The following is a 14,833-nucleotide window of genomic DNA, read 5'->3' as shown; positions in this document are numbered from 1 at the left end:
GTTTGTTTTTAATAGGAGATTATTTTTAAAACAACTCAACAACTACTTATATTTTGCTCAAAAATTGATAAACACATTTTATTTGTCTTGGAAATAGCACTCAGAGTAAGGATAAAGTAATAGTGATCAAAGTACTGGCGTTTTCTGTGAAACTATATTTTGTCCAAGGTGGTTTCCATACCACTTCTGCTGCAGATCTGTTTGCAACTAATATAACTGACATGTATACGCATTGAGTATGACATTCAGATTATATGAACAGTAACTCAAAAATGCAGTGCAGTGGAAGCATACATATCGCCTGAGGTAATGAAATACCAGAAAATTGCAGCCAGATATATTTTCGAAGGTCCCACAAACTGGAGATATTTGGGAAAAATAGGACATTTGAACACCTTACAGTTGGTGATAGTTTTTCACTTCAGATCATCCGCTTTTGATGAATGTGATTGGAAAGTAAAATTCTTCTCCTGAGCATTCAAGAACCTCTCTGACAAATGTTCTGTTTTGGGCCAATTCCTCAAAACACACTCCGATATCTTGGAGAAAGTGCCTACAACTGTGTGGAATTAGAAGATGTCATACAAGCAGTAATTTTGTTCACACACTATACACTCATTTTTTTTTAAAAAATGGCCTAATTATCATTCAGACTTGTCTGCAGGGCAGACAGATGGTACTAAAAGCCAGTGTGAGCAGCATAGAGACGGTCTACAGAGCGGGCCTGTTGGGGGTTTTATCCCTCAGTGCGACTCTGATGGACGATACAGACCACTACAGGTGGGTAATGAGAGCCAGAAATAGATTTTTGACCACTGACCAAAAAGTGGAGCTCAAAAGGTTGATTACTCCTTCGCAGTGCCATGGCTCCTCGGGACATTGTTGGTGTGTGGACAATAGGGGGCAAGAGAGAGCAGGAACCAGGACTCCTCCTGGTATGGCACCAACGGACTGTGACAGACATGGTGAGGAGCGCATCCAATAAAGCTCAGTGGCGTGTACACGTATTGTCATCGTTTCAAATTCAAATATTGTGTTTGCCTCTGAACCAACCAGAGCAACCACAACAGCCTAAAACCCAGTGTGAACAGCACAGAGACAGTGTACAGACCGCCAGTCCAGAGGGTTTTCCTTTAGTGGGAGCCTTCGTACCCGAGTGTGATGCTAACGGACAGTACACTCCACAACAGGTAAGCCCTTTTTCAATTGTAGACACAATATGTTTATCGTGATATGTTTTGCTGTTTCAGTGTCATGGCTCAACTGGACATTGTTGGTGCGTGGACAACCAAGGACAGGAAAGACATGGAACCAGAACGCCACCTGGTACAACTCCCATCGACTGTGAGAGACCGGGTACGAAACCGAGTTGAGCGGAAAGACATTTTTTGCTGTCACTGTCATGCATTACATGATGCAGGTTTTGTTGTCGTGACAAATTCTTGTGCTATCCACTCTCTAAAATGTCTTAGATGAGCATCCTAAAAGCCACTGTGAGCACCACAGAGACAGCGTGCAAACCACCAGTCCAGAAGGTTATCCAATCGTGGGAGCCTTTGTACCTCGGTGTGATGCTAATGGACAGTACATAGCACTGCAGGTCAGGAGAAGATTTAACATTTGATTCCATCTAACGCATTTCATCTTCACCAAATTAACAACATCCATGCATCACAGTGTCACGGTTCGACTGGGCATTGTTGGTGTGTGGACAGCCAGGGACAAGAAAGACCCGGAACCAGAGCAAGGCCTGGTGCACCACCTGTAGACTGTGACAAACCAGGTGAGAAAAGGAAAAGTGCACACGGAAAGATGGACCGCTTCCACAAAGCTAGGTTGTTAAGCTGTCGTGCTCCTGGCAGTATAAGAAGCACTGCAGCAGATGTATTGTTTTATTACGTGACGAGGCGTTCCTTGCTCAACATTGAGCTTAGTTCGTCGTAATTCCTCAACTCAAACAGGCATCAACTTGTAAGTGGTGCTCCCATGAGGTCATCAGGTGATTACTTGAAAATGTCTGGAGAAAAGGGGTGATATAATTACTATAAACACATGCACGTGCATGGTTGTGATAAGAAAAGGGTCAGCGTTTAGTTTGTATCCAGCTCTAAAGTGAGTACACAGCAAAGTGAACAGATATTTTAGTACTTTCAAAAATATTCAGGATACTTTTACACAACAAGATCTCTAACTATCCTTCACAAGCAGAAGAAGCAGATCATGCAAAAACCCACTGTGAGCGTCACAGAGACAATGTGCAGACCACCAGTCCTGAGGGTTATCCTGTAGTTGGGGCCTTTGTGTCTCAGTGTGATGCAAACGGACAATATACGCCACAACAGGTAAATAGGATTAAGGCATTAGTATGTCTTTTATATATTTTGTTTAGACTAAGACCTAATGTGTATTTTAGTGTCACGGCTCTACTGGACATTGTTGGTGTGTGGACAGTCAAGGACAAGAAAGACCTGGTACCAGAACTTCTCCCGGTGAAACACCCGTCGACTGCCACGAACCAGGTGTCAAAGCTAAACATTTTCCTTGAACAACTTTGTTTTCTAATATCGCCATTGATTACATAACTTTGCGTTATCATTTCCAGAGCAACCGAAAAGCCAGTGCGAGCAGCACAGAGACAGTGTACAGACCATCAGTCCAGAGGGTTATCCACTTGTGGGGGCCTTTGTACCTCAGTGTGATGCTATCGGACATTACATACCTCTACAGGTAAAAAAATGTTATATGGGAATTTACTATATGATATGTTTTATTAAATGTTATTGCTCATTTCAGTGTCACGGCTCTACTGGACATTGTTGGTGTGTAGACAGCCAAGGACAGGAAAGACTGGGAACGAGAACTCCACCTGGTACAACACCCACTGACTGTGACAAACGAGGTGTGCAAAAGCCAAATCCTTCACAATATGTAAAGTATATAGTACAATAGCAGAATACTGCTGTCTTATATTTTTTTAATCATATGGTTGGCTCGAACCTGTATTGTTCAATCAATGTAATAGAAGAACCGGAACGTCTTAAAAGCCATTGTGAGCAGCACAGGGACAGTGTACAGACCACCAGTCCAGAAGGTTATCCGATCGTGGGAGCCTTCGTACCTCAGTGTGACGCTAATGGACAATACGCTCCTCAACAGGTACATTCGAGTCGGCTTGAATTACTATACATATATTTTGTATATCACCAATATGACTAAAACATATAACGCAATATATTGTTCATTTTAGTGTCACGGTTCTAGTGGACATTGTTGGTGTGTGGACAACAAAGGACAAGAAAAACCTGGAACTAGAACTCCTCCTGGTGCAGCACCTAACGACTGTGAAAAACCAGGTGCTAAAGCTAACTTTCCTGGTGTTTACACTCTATGAGGTCGCTTATGGTTCAAGTTTAACTTTGCAATGTTATTTCTAGAGTGTCCTAAAAGCCACTGTGAGTTGCACAGAGACAGTATACAGACCACCAGTCCAGAGGGTTATCCATTAGTGGGAGCCTTCGTACCTCAGTGTGATGCTAACGGACAGTACACTCCTCAACAGGTACAATTCTAGACAATTTGAAACATTGTGTCTTTTGTATATCATCAATCTTACTAAAACAAATTGTCTATTCTAGTGTCACGGTTCTAGTGGACATTGTTGGTGTGTAAACAGCCAAGGACAAGAAAGACATGGAACTAGAACCCCTCCTGATGCAACACCTTTTGACTGTGACAAACCAGGTGCCAAAGCTAACTCGTGTTTATGCTCTATGATGGCTCTTAAGTTTTCAATTGAAGTTTATCTTTGCAATGTTATCTCTAGAACGTCCTAAAAACCACTGTGAGTTGCACAGAGACAGTATTCAGACCACCAGTCCAGAGGGTTATCCACTAGTGGGAGCCTTCGTACCTCAGTGTGATGCTAATGGACAGTACACTCATCAACAGGTACAATTCTAGACAATTTAAGGCATTGTGTCTTTTGTATATTATCAATCCGACTACAACGAATTGTGTATTCTAGTGTCACGGTTCTAGTGGACATTGTTGGTGTGTGGACAGCCAAGGACAAGAAAGATCTGGTACGAGAACTCCTCCTGGTGTAACACCCGTCGACTGTGACAAACCAGGTGCTAAAGCTAAACCTTTGCTTGTGTATACATTCGATGGATTTGCTATTGGTTCTTGTGCTTACATTCCATGTGTAACTTTGCAATGTAATCTCTAGAACTTCCTAAAAGTCATTGTGAGCAGCATAGAGACAGTATACAGACCACCAGTCCAGAGGGTTATCCATTAGTGGGAGCCTTCGTACCTCAGTGTGATGCTAACGGACAGTACACTCCTCAACAGGTACAATTCTAGACAATTCGAAACATTGTGTCTTTTGTATATCATCAATCTGATTAAAACAAATTGTCTATTCTAGTGTCACGGTTCTAGTGGACATTGTTGGTGTGTGGACAGCCAAGGACAAGAAAGATCTGGTACGAGAACTCCTCCTGGTGTAACACCCTTCGACTGTGACAAACCAGGTGCCTAAGTTTAATTTGACAGTTTTTTACACAATGTGATGGCAATCTTAAATTTTCAATTGAAGTATAACTTCACAATGTCATTTGTAGAACGTCCCAAAAGCCAGTGTGAGCAGCATAGAGACAGTATTCAGACCACCAGTCCAGAGGGTTATCCCATATTGGGCGCCTTCGTACCTCAATGTGATGCTAATGGACAGTACACTCTTCAACAGGTACTTTCGCAGCAGTTTGACACATTATGTATTTTGTATATCTAGTTAACTAAAACAAATTGTGTATTTTAGTGTCACGGTTCTAGTGGACGTTGTTGGTGCGTGGACAGTCAAGGACAAGAAAGATCTGGTACGAGAACTCCATCAGGTGTAACACCCGTCGACTGTGACAAACCAGGTGCCCATGTTTAACCTTCTCTTGTCTTAACTTTCTGATGACTCTCTTATATTTTCAATTAAAGTAAAACTTCACAATTTAATTTTTAGAACGTCCTAAAAGCCACTGTGAGTTGCACAGAGACAGTATTCAGACCACCAGTCCAGAGGGTTATCCATTAGTGGGAGCCTTCGTACCTCAGTGTGATGCTAATGGACAGTACACTCTTCAACAGGTACTTTCGCAGCAGTTTGACACATTATGTATTTTGTATTTCTAGTTACCTAAAACATATTGTGTATTTTAGTGTCACGGTTCTAGTGGACGTTGTTGGTGCGTGGACAGTCAAGGACAAGAAAGACCTGGTACTAGAACTCCTCCTGGAGTAACACCCGTCGATTGTGACAAACCAGGTGCTAAAGCTAAACCTTTGCTTGTGTATACATTTGATGGATTTGCTATTGGTTCTTGTACTTACATTCCATGTGTAACTTTGCAATGTAATCTCTAGAACTTCCTAAAAGTCACTGTGAGCAGCATAGAGACAGTATTCAGACCACCAGTCCAGAGGGTTATCCCATATTGGGAGCCTTCGTACCTCAGTGTGATGCTAATGGGCAGTACACTCATCAACAGGTACAATTCTAGACAATTAAAGGCATTGTGTCTTTTGTATATTATCAATCTGACTACAACGAATTGTGTATTCTAGTGTCACGGTTCTAGTGGACATTGTTGGTGTGTGGACAGCCAAGGACAAGAAAGATCTGGTACGAGAACTCCTCCTGGTGTAACACCCTTCGACTGTGACAAACCAGGTGCCTAAGTTTAATTTGACAGTTTTTTACACAATGTGATGACAATCTTGAATTTTCAGTTGAAGTATAACTTTGCAATGCAATCTCCAGAACTTCCTAAAAGTCACTGTGAGCAGCATAGAGACAGTATTCAGACCACCAGTCCAGAGGGTTATCCCATATTGGGCGCCTTCGTACCTCAGTGTGATGCTAATGGGCAGTACACTCTTCAACAGGTACTTTCTCAGCAGTTTGACGCATTATGCATTTTGTATATCTAGTTAACTAAAACATATTGTGTATTTTAGTGTCACGGTTCTAGTGGACATTGTTGGTGCGTGGACAGCCAAGGACAAGAAAGATCTGGTACGAGAACTCCATCAGGTGTAACACCCGTCGACTGTGACAAACCAGGTGCCCATGTTTAACCTTCTATTGTCTTAACATTCTGATGACTCTTATATTTTCAATTAAAGTAAAACTTCACAATGTAATTTTTAGAACGTCCTAAAAGCCACTGTGAGCAACACAGAGGTAGTATTCAGACCACCAGTCCACAGGGTTATCCATTAGTGGGAGCCTTCGTACCTCAGTGTGATGCTAATGGACAATACACTCTTCAACAGGTACTTTCTCAGCAGTTTGATGTAATATGTATTTTGTGTATCATCTATGTGACTAAAACATATTGTGTATTTTAGTGTCACGGTTCTAGTGGACATTGTTGGTGCGTGGACAGTCAAGGACAAGAAAGACCTGGTACTAGAACTCCTCCTGGTGTAACACCCGTCGACTGTGACAAACCAGGTGATAAAGCCTAAACCTTTGCTTGTGTTTACACTCGATGGATTTGCTATTCTTGTATTCACATTCCATGCGTAACTTTGCAATGCAATCTCCAGAACTTCCTAAAAGTCACTGTGAGCAGCATAGAGACAGTATTCAGACCACCAGCCCAGAGGGTTATCCCATATTGGGCGCCTTTGTACCTCAGTGTGGTGCTAATGGACAGTACACACCTCAGCAGGTAAATACAATAAGGCTCATCTCATGAATGTGTTTTTTTTTCTAGTCATGTGACATCAATATTTGCCAGAATTGGTTGACAGAGTTTCCTTTCTGATCTTAAACGGCCACTTCCTTAACTGAATCACAGGATATTGAGCCATATGCTATTCCTGCAATGCAGATTCCAAGTAAAGTTAATGTAAACATTAGAAGATAGCATTCTTTGTAAGAGACCACTAAATTTGAAGAAGAGCAAGGATATTGGAACTGGTAGATGTGAATGAGACTTAATATTTAATTGCAAATATTTTACTTGTAGTGCCTGTGACCCATCATGCCTATGACCCATTGAACTTTGGCATTCTTCCTTTGTGATTATTTTTCATTCACCACAGCCTTTAGTTGTTGTTTGTTGCTACCTTCTTTTGGGAAAAAACAAACAAAATTTCATTAAATTAAAAAGTCTAAATCAAAGTTCTATAGGGTCAAGAATTCCACTTCTGGTAAACTCTCTTGTTTTGGCAGTGTGTCTTGCAAAAGGTTGAAGGAGTTTTAACTCATTCACTGCCATTGACGACTATAGACGTCAAAAATTATTTCGAACTATTTCTATTAGTTTCACATTTTTTCCACTTTTGTAATCAAGAGATTGAAAACGTAAAAAAAAAATTGTACGTTTAGAACAGATATAAAAGGAGCCATGATGGTGTTGTTTTGTTTTTTAGATCATGAGCAGAACATTTCTTTCATAAAGTTTTAGCCTTTCTATCACTCTAGTCAGCAAGAATGTCTGGCCAACCAGATCAGCACAATCCCCTCAATTGGATATTGATATTTCATAAATATGGTTGGACTGAAACATGACGTTTGTACTAGTGTCACGGTTCCAGTGGACACTGTTGGTGTGTGGACAACCAAGGACAGGAACGACCTGGAACCAGAACTCCTCCTGGTGCAACACCCATTGAATGTGACAACCAAGGTCTTAACTTGAATGTTTTCTAATGTTTATATGCTAGAAGGAATGTATTAAATAAAATTGCCATCCAATGTGCTATACGAATTGTATTTGCTAGGACGTCCTAAAAGCCACTGTGAGCAACACAGAGACCGTATTCAGACCACCAGTCCAGAGGGTCATCCCATATTGGGAGCCTTCGTACCTCAGTGTGATGCTAATGGACGGTACACACCTCAACAGGTAAGCACTTTTCAAACTAGAGACATAACCGTCTTTACCGTATGATGATTTGAAATTGTATTGCTCATTTCAGTGTCACGGCTCTGCTGGACATTGTTGGTGTGTGGACAGCCAAGGACAGGAAAGACCTGGTACGAGAACTCCACCTGGTACAACACCCTTCGACTGTGAGAAACCGGGTAAGAAATAGACTTTCAGCAGAAAACTATTTTGTTTTTCACTTTCATTTTCTTGAATGTTATGCTGGTGGACATTTCAACAATGCTTCTTCTTTCCATTCTGTCAATCCAATTTTTAGATGAACGTCCAAAAACTCACTGTGAACACCACAGAGCAAGTGTACAGACCACCAGTCCAGAAGGTTATCCACTAGTGGGAGTCTTTGTACCTCAATGTGATGCTAACGGACAGTACACTTCACAACAGGTAAATTCAACAAGGTTTCATACATTTGCCTTTTTTTTTTTTAATAGATACAAATCACCTTTTTTTCACTTGCATTTTTATTAACTAATAATGGAACGTGCTATTCCATTATTACTTGCATTATCATATCAAATCATTATCATTCCTTCGCTTAGTGCCATAGTTCCATTGGTCAATGTTGGTGTGTGGACAGCAACGGTCAAGAGAGAGCAAGAACAAGAACTCCTTCTGGTGTTTCTCCTATAGATTGTAACGGTCCTGGTAAGATGAGGCCATTCTTCCACTACACATTTCATGCCCTCTTGGATGTTTTTGTCTTGGCCCTAATGGCCTCACTCATCCTCTCCTTGAGGTACACACACATGCACACGTGTCGGCTAAAAGCAGTTCTTGCTGTAAACTACTTTTATGACTGTCCAAACATCTCCAGGGTTTGTCTTGTGGGAAGACGGATGGACTATTTCTTTGGCAACCAAACTATAAGCAAACCCTTTTTCAGGGGGATTCCTCTTTCCTAAAAGGTTCTCGTCACCTGACATTCAAATGTCGGCTTCTGCTTTTCTACATGTCATATTTAGAAACCACCATCATCATCTTCCATCTTGACACATATGCAGTATTTCATGAGAACCAGCTGCAGCTTTTAATGTTCTAATAAAGTGAGTTATTGGAGGGAATTTACAAGGTAAACACAAAGGCAAGACAAAAAGTGTGTCTGTCAACAAAGGGACACCTCACACGATCAGTCACACACTTCTCATATACTGTAGATTTGATATACTGTTAAGTCAAGCCAGAAACACCATGGAAATATTTCTCAACGGTTGAATCAAGACAGCTGGAATCTTCTTGTTTGTTGAAGACATTTCACCTTTTAAATCCAAAAAGCTTCCTCAGTTTTACATTTTAGGTGTGGAGTCTCTAGTGGTTGCTTCTGGCTTTGCATACCAACCAGCCATTAACCTTTCTGGTAGCAAAATAACTCCTTAGTGGCCACTATTCCCATGAAATGAAACAATCTTTGTGAGAAGGCATGCCAGGACATGGTTGTCTTGAAAAAAAATTACCCAAACTCTAAAAATAGTTGGGTCAAAATGGAACTGAGTCAATTTGACCCAAGCAGTGACCGACCGACCCAACTTTTTTGTTTAGCACAAAAAAACAAAACACCTTTGTTTTGTTTTTGGGTTTAAAGCAAGACTGACTTGCTACTTGGGTCAATATGACGCAACATTCGTGGTTGCTTTTTACAAAATGACCATATTTTCTAGGGGGTTGTTTTGTACAAAACGACCTAATGATCCAAGTATACAGTCTGCACTCTAGAAACAGATGGCCAAAAATAACCCAGTATGGGTCAAAAAGGCACGATCCAACTTTTTCGGTTTTTCATTTAGCACAAAAAATTCGGTTATTTTTGGTGGATCAAAACAGGACCAACACGCTACTTGGGTGAATTTGACGCAATTTTTGAGAGGTTGTTTTGTACAAAATGACCCAGAAAGTTGGGTCAAATTAACCCAAGTAGCAGGTCGGGTCTCATTTTGATCCAAAGTGGGTTATTTTTGACCCAAAAATTTAGAGTGCAGATCAAGAGAACCTTATCATCACCACTCACCAGAGACATAAGGAGGGAAACACAGCACAGCTAAAACGTAGAACTGAAGAAGCCTTTTGGATTTAAGTTGAAGCATGTTCCATAAACAAGAAGATTCAACCTTGGCGGATCACCATGACCTGGATGACTGCAAATCTACACAGATACCCTGAGAATAAGCTCAAGGGATGACAATAAATCCAAACTGAGATATTTAGCTTTGTTGACATGTCTCTCGCAGTCCACGTGGCTCCGACCGAGCGTCCCGAGAGTGTGTGCGAGCGCTGGAGGAGCAGTTTAATGGAGCATTATGGTGGGAAGCCAGAGCCGCAACAATACTTGCCCCAGTGTGAGCCAGATGGACAGTTCAGGTACTTCCTCGCTCACATTATACTAGCCGGTTATGTAGTTGACAAAAGTACTCACTTTCTTAAAGAGTTCAGAGAGTTCACCCCACGATATAACAACTTGAGCGCCTACATTTGCATCCGTGGTTATCCGGCGCAATTGCAATTAGCTAGCCAGCAGTCTACCCCTGAAATTGGGATTGTCCACTTTAGAGCACCTTGTTGTAGGCTGTGAGTGTGCGCTTATCATGCAAAGACAGGCAGAAGATCAAAGTTATTATTCTTTTTTTTTTTAAAGTCTGACTTTTGACAGCGCCTCGTTGTCCCAGCACGGAAAAGCCCTGCAACACCCCGATGGCATCCTAAAAACAGTATGTAGCTCTGTATAGGCCAGGGGTTAGCAACCTTTATTGTCAAAAGAGACATTTTAGGCCAAATTAATAATCCAAAATCTGCCTAGAGACGCAAAACATTTTTACATTGTGATGAATGAAAGTGTGTTAGTGTTAGTGTAATGTACTGAGGGCCCAAGAGCTAATTAAATCTGCACCACAACACACCACAACACAACACAAAAATATAATATATTGAGTAGCATCCATTTTGTAGACATTAATATTCTTCAACCTTTTGTATTCCGTTTTGGGATTTATTTATTTATTTTGGTTGTATTTGTTCATTTCCTACATTTTTAAACTTTTCTGCCTTTCTGTCAAATTTTTGGCAATTTTATGGGCATATTATGGTAATTTTCTGCCTCTCTTCTTCCTTTTTGGACATTTCATGGCTATTTAATTTTTTTAATTCCCTGCGTTTTTTGCTATAAATTTTCAGACATTTTGTGTTTTTATTTCTTCTTTTGTTTTTGTTCATTTTATGGTTACTTTTTGAACGTTTTCTTTTCTGCCTTTTTTTAAATTCAGTTCTCTGTCATTTTTGGCAATTTCATGGACAATTGTGCTAATTTTCTGCTTTTCTTCTTCCTTTTTTGACATTTATAGTCACTTTTTGGACATTTAAAAAAAAAAATTTTTCATCCACCATATGCCTCTCTTTTTCTGACAACTTTGGACTCTGACATATTTAAAAAATATATTTTACTATTATTTTTTATTTCATCATTAATTTATTTTATCTTTAAAAAAATTATATGTGAAAAAATAATAATTTCTACAAACATATTTAGCCACAGGAGAGGGACTAAAGAGCCATATGTGAATATAATATATATAATACTAGACAAAGTAGAAAAAAAAACTTCAATACAGTAACAAAGTACAAATTATTCGCAGTATCACCCCATCTTGTTGAATTCTTCTCTGTCCTCTCAGTCCAGTCCAGTGCTATGGGGAGACCACCTACTGCTGGTGTGTGGACCAGGATGGGCGAGAAGTTCCCGGCACTCGGTCAAATGACGTCGTCAAGCCTGCATGTGCGCGTTGGATCCTCCCTGCTGCATCTTGTCAAAACCTCCCGATATACCTGACAACTTTTACCCCCCATTTGTTGCAGGCCTTCCCTCAGTGGCCCCGCCAACCGTGCGGCCATTACCCCGCCCGGATGTGACCCCTCCCCTTAACGCTGATATCACACTGCTGTATGCACAGGGACAGAAAATAGGAGCACTTCCTCTCAATGGGACCAAACTAGACGCTAGCCGGTCCAGGACACTACTGACGCTACATGTAAATGGACACGTTGGCGCGATTGACTTTCTTAAAAATATCATCCATCTAATGATCAATTCGATTTGTGTGTGTGTGCAGGGCTCCATAGTTGTTGGTCTGTCTTATGACTGCAAGCAGAACCAAGTATATTGGACAGATTTGTCTGCACGGACCATTAATAGAGCTTCAATGGTGCCAGGAGCGGAGCCGGAGATTCTCATCAACTCAAGTGAGTGATCAAAAACACTCTGGCTAATGTTTTGGGATTTTTTAAATTATTATATATTTGTTTTAACTGATCTGCTCCTTGTAGATCTGGTCAGTCCAGAGGGCTTGGCTGTGGATGTCAATCGAAGGCTGATGTTCTGGGTGGACTCCAACCCCGACCTGATCGAAAGGTCCAACTTGGACGGCAGCGATAGAAGGACGCTTTTTGACACAGACTTGGTCAACCCCCGGGCCATCATCGTGGTCTCATCCACGGGGTAAGGTTCACTTTTTTCCTCTTACTGAACCTCCTCAGTAGGGCTGAACAATTGTCATAAATAATCAAATTTGAATGTTTTTTCCTCAATTTTGTGATTATGATTTTAATATGCAATACATTTCTTAAGGGTATGTATTTTTTTTACGAACGCAATAAATTAATCTGTATTACAATAAACAGTAAATTTTATTTGATTAATTGTTGATAGTGATAGACCAATGTTTTTTTAAGTCTTATACCGATACCGAATATTAGTTAAAGCAAATAAAGCCGACAATCAATATTTTAAGCCGATATTCATTTGCAATAAAAGAAAAAATATTAGTGTCAACATTTAAAAAAAATATACACTTTTTCTTTTAATTTTGATTAAAAGCTAAAACCCCAAAAATATATACTTTAATTTTAAACATGTAAAGAATTGACAGATTTGTTTAAAAATGTTAACCAAAATTGCTTCCAGGGTCATCAGCATATATTAAAGGTGGGGTCTTAAGTTTTGACCGTTTGTTTGTAACAGACTCTTCCCATGGCTCAACCCCCACTCTTCTTGTCAACATTGCGCCTGCCTTCAGCAACACCCCCCCCCCCCCCCCCTCCGCTCTGTGATTGGCTGGAAGGGTAGACATTGACTTTCCGCCCACAAACGTCCCGCTTATGACAACAAAATGGCAAAATACAGGCAGAGGGGTGGTGGTTGATGACAAAATAACCGCCACACATCAGAAGCATTTCATGTGCATACATTCAGTGTTTATGAAGTGAATTATTTATGAATGAAAACTTAAGACCCCACCTTTAAGCTAAATTAAAACTAACCAAATAAATTGTTCCCTAAAGTTTTCCAAAATTTCAACATAATTTCTTCTTCTTCTTATTATTTTTTTTAAATAAAAAGTATAGGGAGTTCCAATTTCGCAGTGGCAGCATCATTTTTTATAAAGTGGAAATTTAAATAGATCCATAATTGGAAAGTTCCCTGTATCTCACTTGGCGACGAATGCATGCGAATGCAGCTAATCTGGGGTTTTTGTTATAAGTTTCAAAAGATCAAGTTTGTCTAAGTCGAAATGTGTTTACGACAAGTAAAAAACTGTCATCTTAGAAATCCTGATGAAAACCCTAAATTTGCTACATTCACCACTCGGTGAAAAACTATCTTTCAGATTTGTAAAAAGATTTCTGCCAAAATGCCAATAATGGGCCTATAGTATCCCTAATTGTTGAGACCCACCCCCCCTGTCAGAACCCCCCACAGTGATGCAACCCAGAGGCGATCCACTGTGGAACTCTGCGCCAGCAAGGCCTGCATCTCATTTATTAGCGCTGACATCTTGTTGAGTCTGGTTTGTTCCGCACTGGAGACACGGCGGCCTCCATACGAGTCCATCACCAGCTGATAAAATTTCAATCACCGGCCTTTTTTTAGTAACATGTGTTTACTCTCTGTTAGACACCGGCACATTTTAGTGCGCTCTGTGACGGCCGCCAGGAGTCGTGAACACAGTGAGAGCGCAAGGCCGCCATCAGTCAGCTTTTCAGGAACAACATCTGCTTTTCATCAGTGCAACTAATCACAGATCATCAAGCGTGTGTGTGTGTGTGGCTTAGAAAGAGGGGGAACGTGTGTTTGTGTGTTTAATCCATCATTAAACACAACAGCAATAAGTAAAATCATGAAACTTAAAATGTCTGTAACTGTTCAGTTCTTCAACCTCAGGCCATCTGTATGCACGCGTGTGTGTGTGTGTGTGTGTGTGTGTGTGTGCGTGCGTGTGTCATTTGACCAAAAGCCAAGCACCACAGGCTACTATTGCTTCACATGTGTACACTTATGTTCCAGCTTGTGCTCTTTGATATCAAAGCGTGCGTCCGTCACGCTTACACGCACGTCAACGCAAATGCGCCAACACACGTACGATCCCACACGCATGACAGGGGGTGGGGGGGGGGGGCAATGGAATGATGATGAACGTGAACACTCTTAGACAAACATCTGCTCAGACATACCTTGTTTTTTAAACTGATTAACCGCCACAAACTGCCTCTATGTGTGTGTTTGTAATTTGATAGCACATGTGGTGTGTGTTACTTACTTGCCACATGTACGCCATCATTGATGATGAAAAGCAAAGCAGCCACGCCATGCACGCCCCCACCCACGCACGCACACTGCCCGAAGCTGTGATCATCCCACTGACTGAGCATCTTTGATTAGCTGACTGAACTTGTTCTATTCCAAACTGCAGGGCGGTTCCCATGGATGGATATGTTGAGTGCAAAAAATAAAAAGTCTTACAATTCTGCTAGCTTTGCTCTTTCAATAGCATAATGAAAAAACGCCCCATGGTGTCCAAGGTGGACAAACCACAACACATAATGCTTAATTCTTTATA

At 40.9% G+C, this 14,833-nt stretch overlaps 1 protein-coding gene across 6 annotated transcripts in view; it reads left to right on the top strand.

The window, feature by feature from the left end:
* Nucleotides 1-14,833, top strand: part of nid2a (nidogen 2a (osteonidogen)) — a 53,265-nt gene that overhangs the window by 34,301 nt on the left and 4,131 nt on the right. Inside the window, exons 18-56 of one of the 6 annotated variants that reach the window (XM_086067351.1) lie at nucleotides 665-780; nucleotides 860-965; nucleotides 1,057-1,190; nucleotides 1,251-1,356; nucleotides 1,473-1,600; nucleotides 1,678-1,783; nucleotides 2,209-2,342; nucleotides 2,414-2,519; nucleotides 2,603-2,727; nucleotides 2,794-2,899; nucleotides 3,023-3,156; nucleotides 3,248-3,353; nucleotides 3,435-3,559; nucleotides 3,636-3,741; nucleotides 3,824-3,948; nucleotides 4,025-4,130; nucleotides 4,229-4,353; nucleotides 4,430-4,535; nucleotides 4,626-4,750; nucleotides 4,823-4,928; nucleotides 5,018-5,142; nucleotides 5,215-5,320; nucleotides 5,419-5,543; nucleotides 5,620-5,725; nucleotides 5,816-5,940; nucleotides 6,013-6,118; nucleotides 6,206-6,330; nucleotides 6,406-6,511; nucleotides 6,607-6,731; nucleotides 7,589-7,694; nucleotides 7,789-7,913; nucleotides 7,987-8,092; nucleotides 8,212-8,339; nucleotides 8,495-8,600; nucleotides 10,178-10,307; nucleotides 11,615-11,715; nucleotides 11,796-11,968; nucleotides 12,050-12,179; nucleotides 12,264-12,435. In XM_086067351.1, coding sequence (XP_085923477.1) covers nucleotides 665-780; nucleotides 860-965; nucleotides 1,057-1,190; nucleotides 1,251-1,356; nucleotides 1,473-1,600; nucleotides 1,678-1,783; nucleotides 2,209-2,342; nucleotides 2,414-2,519; nucleotides 2,603-2,727; nucleotides 2,794-2,899; nucleotides 3,023-3,156; nucleotides 3,248-3,353; nucleotides 3,435-3,559; nucleotides 3,636-3,741; nucleotides 3,824-3,948; nucleotides 4,025-4,130; nucleotides 4,229-4,353; nucleotides 4,430-4,535; nucleotides 4,626-4,750; nucleotides 4,823-4,928; nucleotides 5,018-5,142; nucleotides 5,215-5,320; nucleotides 5,419-5,543; nucleotides 5,620-5,725; nucleotides 5,816-5,940; nucleotides 6,013-6,118; nucleotides 6,206-6,330; nucleotides 6,406-6,511; nucleotides 6,607-6,731; nucleotides 7,589-7,694; nucleotides 7,789-7,913; nucleotides 7,987-8,092; nucleotides 8,212-8,339; nucleotides 8,495-8,600; nucleotides 10,178-10,307; nucleotides 11,615-11,715; nucleotides 11,796-11,968; nucleotides 12,050-12,179; nucleotides 12,264-12,435 — 4,657 coding nt within the window. Of the gene's footprint in view, nucleotides 1-652; nucleotides 781-859; nucleotides 966-1,056; nucleotides 1,191-1,250; nucleotides 1,357-1,472; nucleotides 1,601-1,677; nucleotides 1,784-2,205; nucleotides 2,343-2,413; nucleotides 2,520-2,602; nucleotides 2,728-2,793; nucleotides 2,900-3,022; nucleotides 3,157-3,247; nucleotides 3,354-3,434; nucleotides 3,560-3,635; nucleotides 3,742-3,823; nucleotides 3,949-4,024; nucleotides 4,131-4,228; nucleotides 4,354-4,429; nucleotides 4,536-4,625; nucleotides 4,751-4,822; nucleotides 4,929-5,017; nucleotides 5,143-5,214; nucleotides 5,321-5,418; nucleotides 5,544-5,619; nucleotides 5,726-5,815; nucleotides 5,941-6,012; nucleotides 6,119-6,205; nucleotides 6,331-6,405; nucleotides 6,512-6,606; nucleotides 6,732-7,588; nucleotides 7,695-7,788; nucleotides 7,914-7,986; nucleotides 8,093-8,211; nucleotides 8,340-8,494; nucleotides 8,601-10,177; nucleotides 10,308-11,614; nucleotides 11,716-11,795; nucleotides 11,969-12,049; nucleotides 12,180-12,263; nucleotides 12,436-14,833 lie in introns of all 6 variants that reach the window. The other 5 variants (XM_086067350.1, XM_086067348.1, XM_086067349.1 and 2 more) reach the window with 5 other exon arrangements.

The sequence above is a fragment of the Leptonotus elevatus genome, chromosome 2 (genome assembly GCF_054856555.1).
Source record: "Leptonotus elevatus isolate MCC_2025b chromosome 2, RoL_Lele_1.0, whole genome shotgun sequence".
Taxonomy (NCBI): domain Eukaryota; kingdom Metazoa; phylum Chordata; class Actinopteri; order Syngnathiformes; family Syngnathidae; genus Leptonotus; species Leptonotus elevatus.
This window is presented reverse-complemented; position numbering and strand designations above follow the sequence as displayed.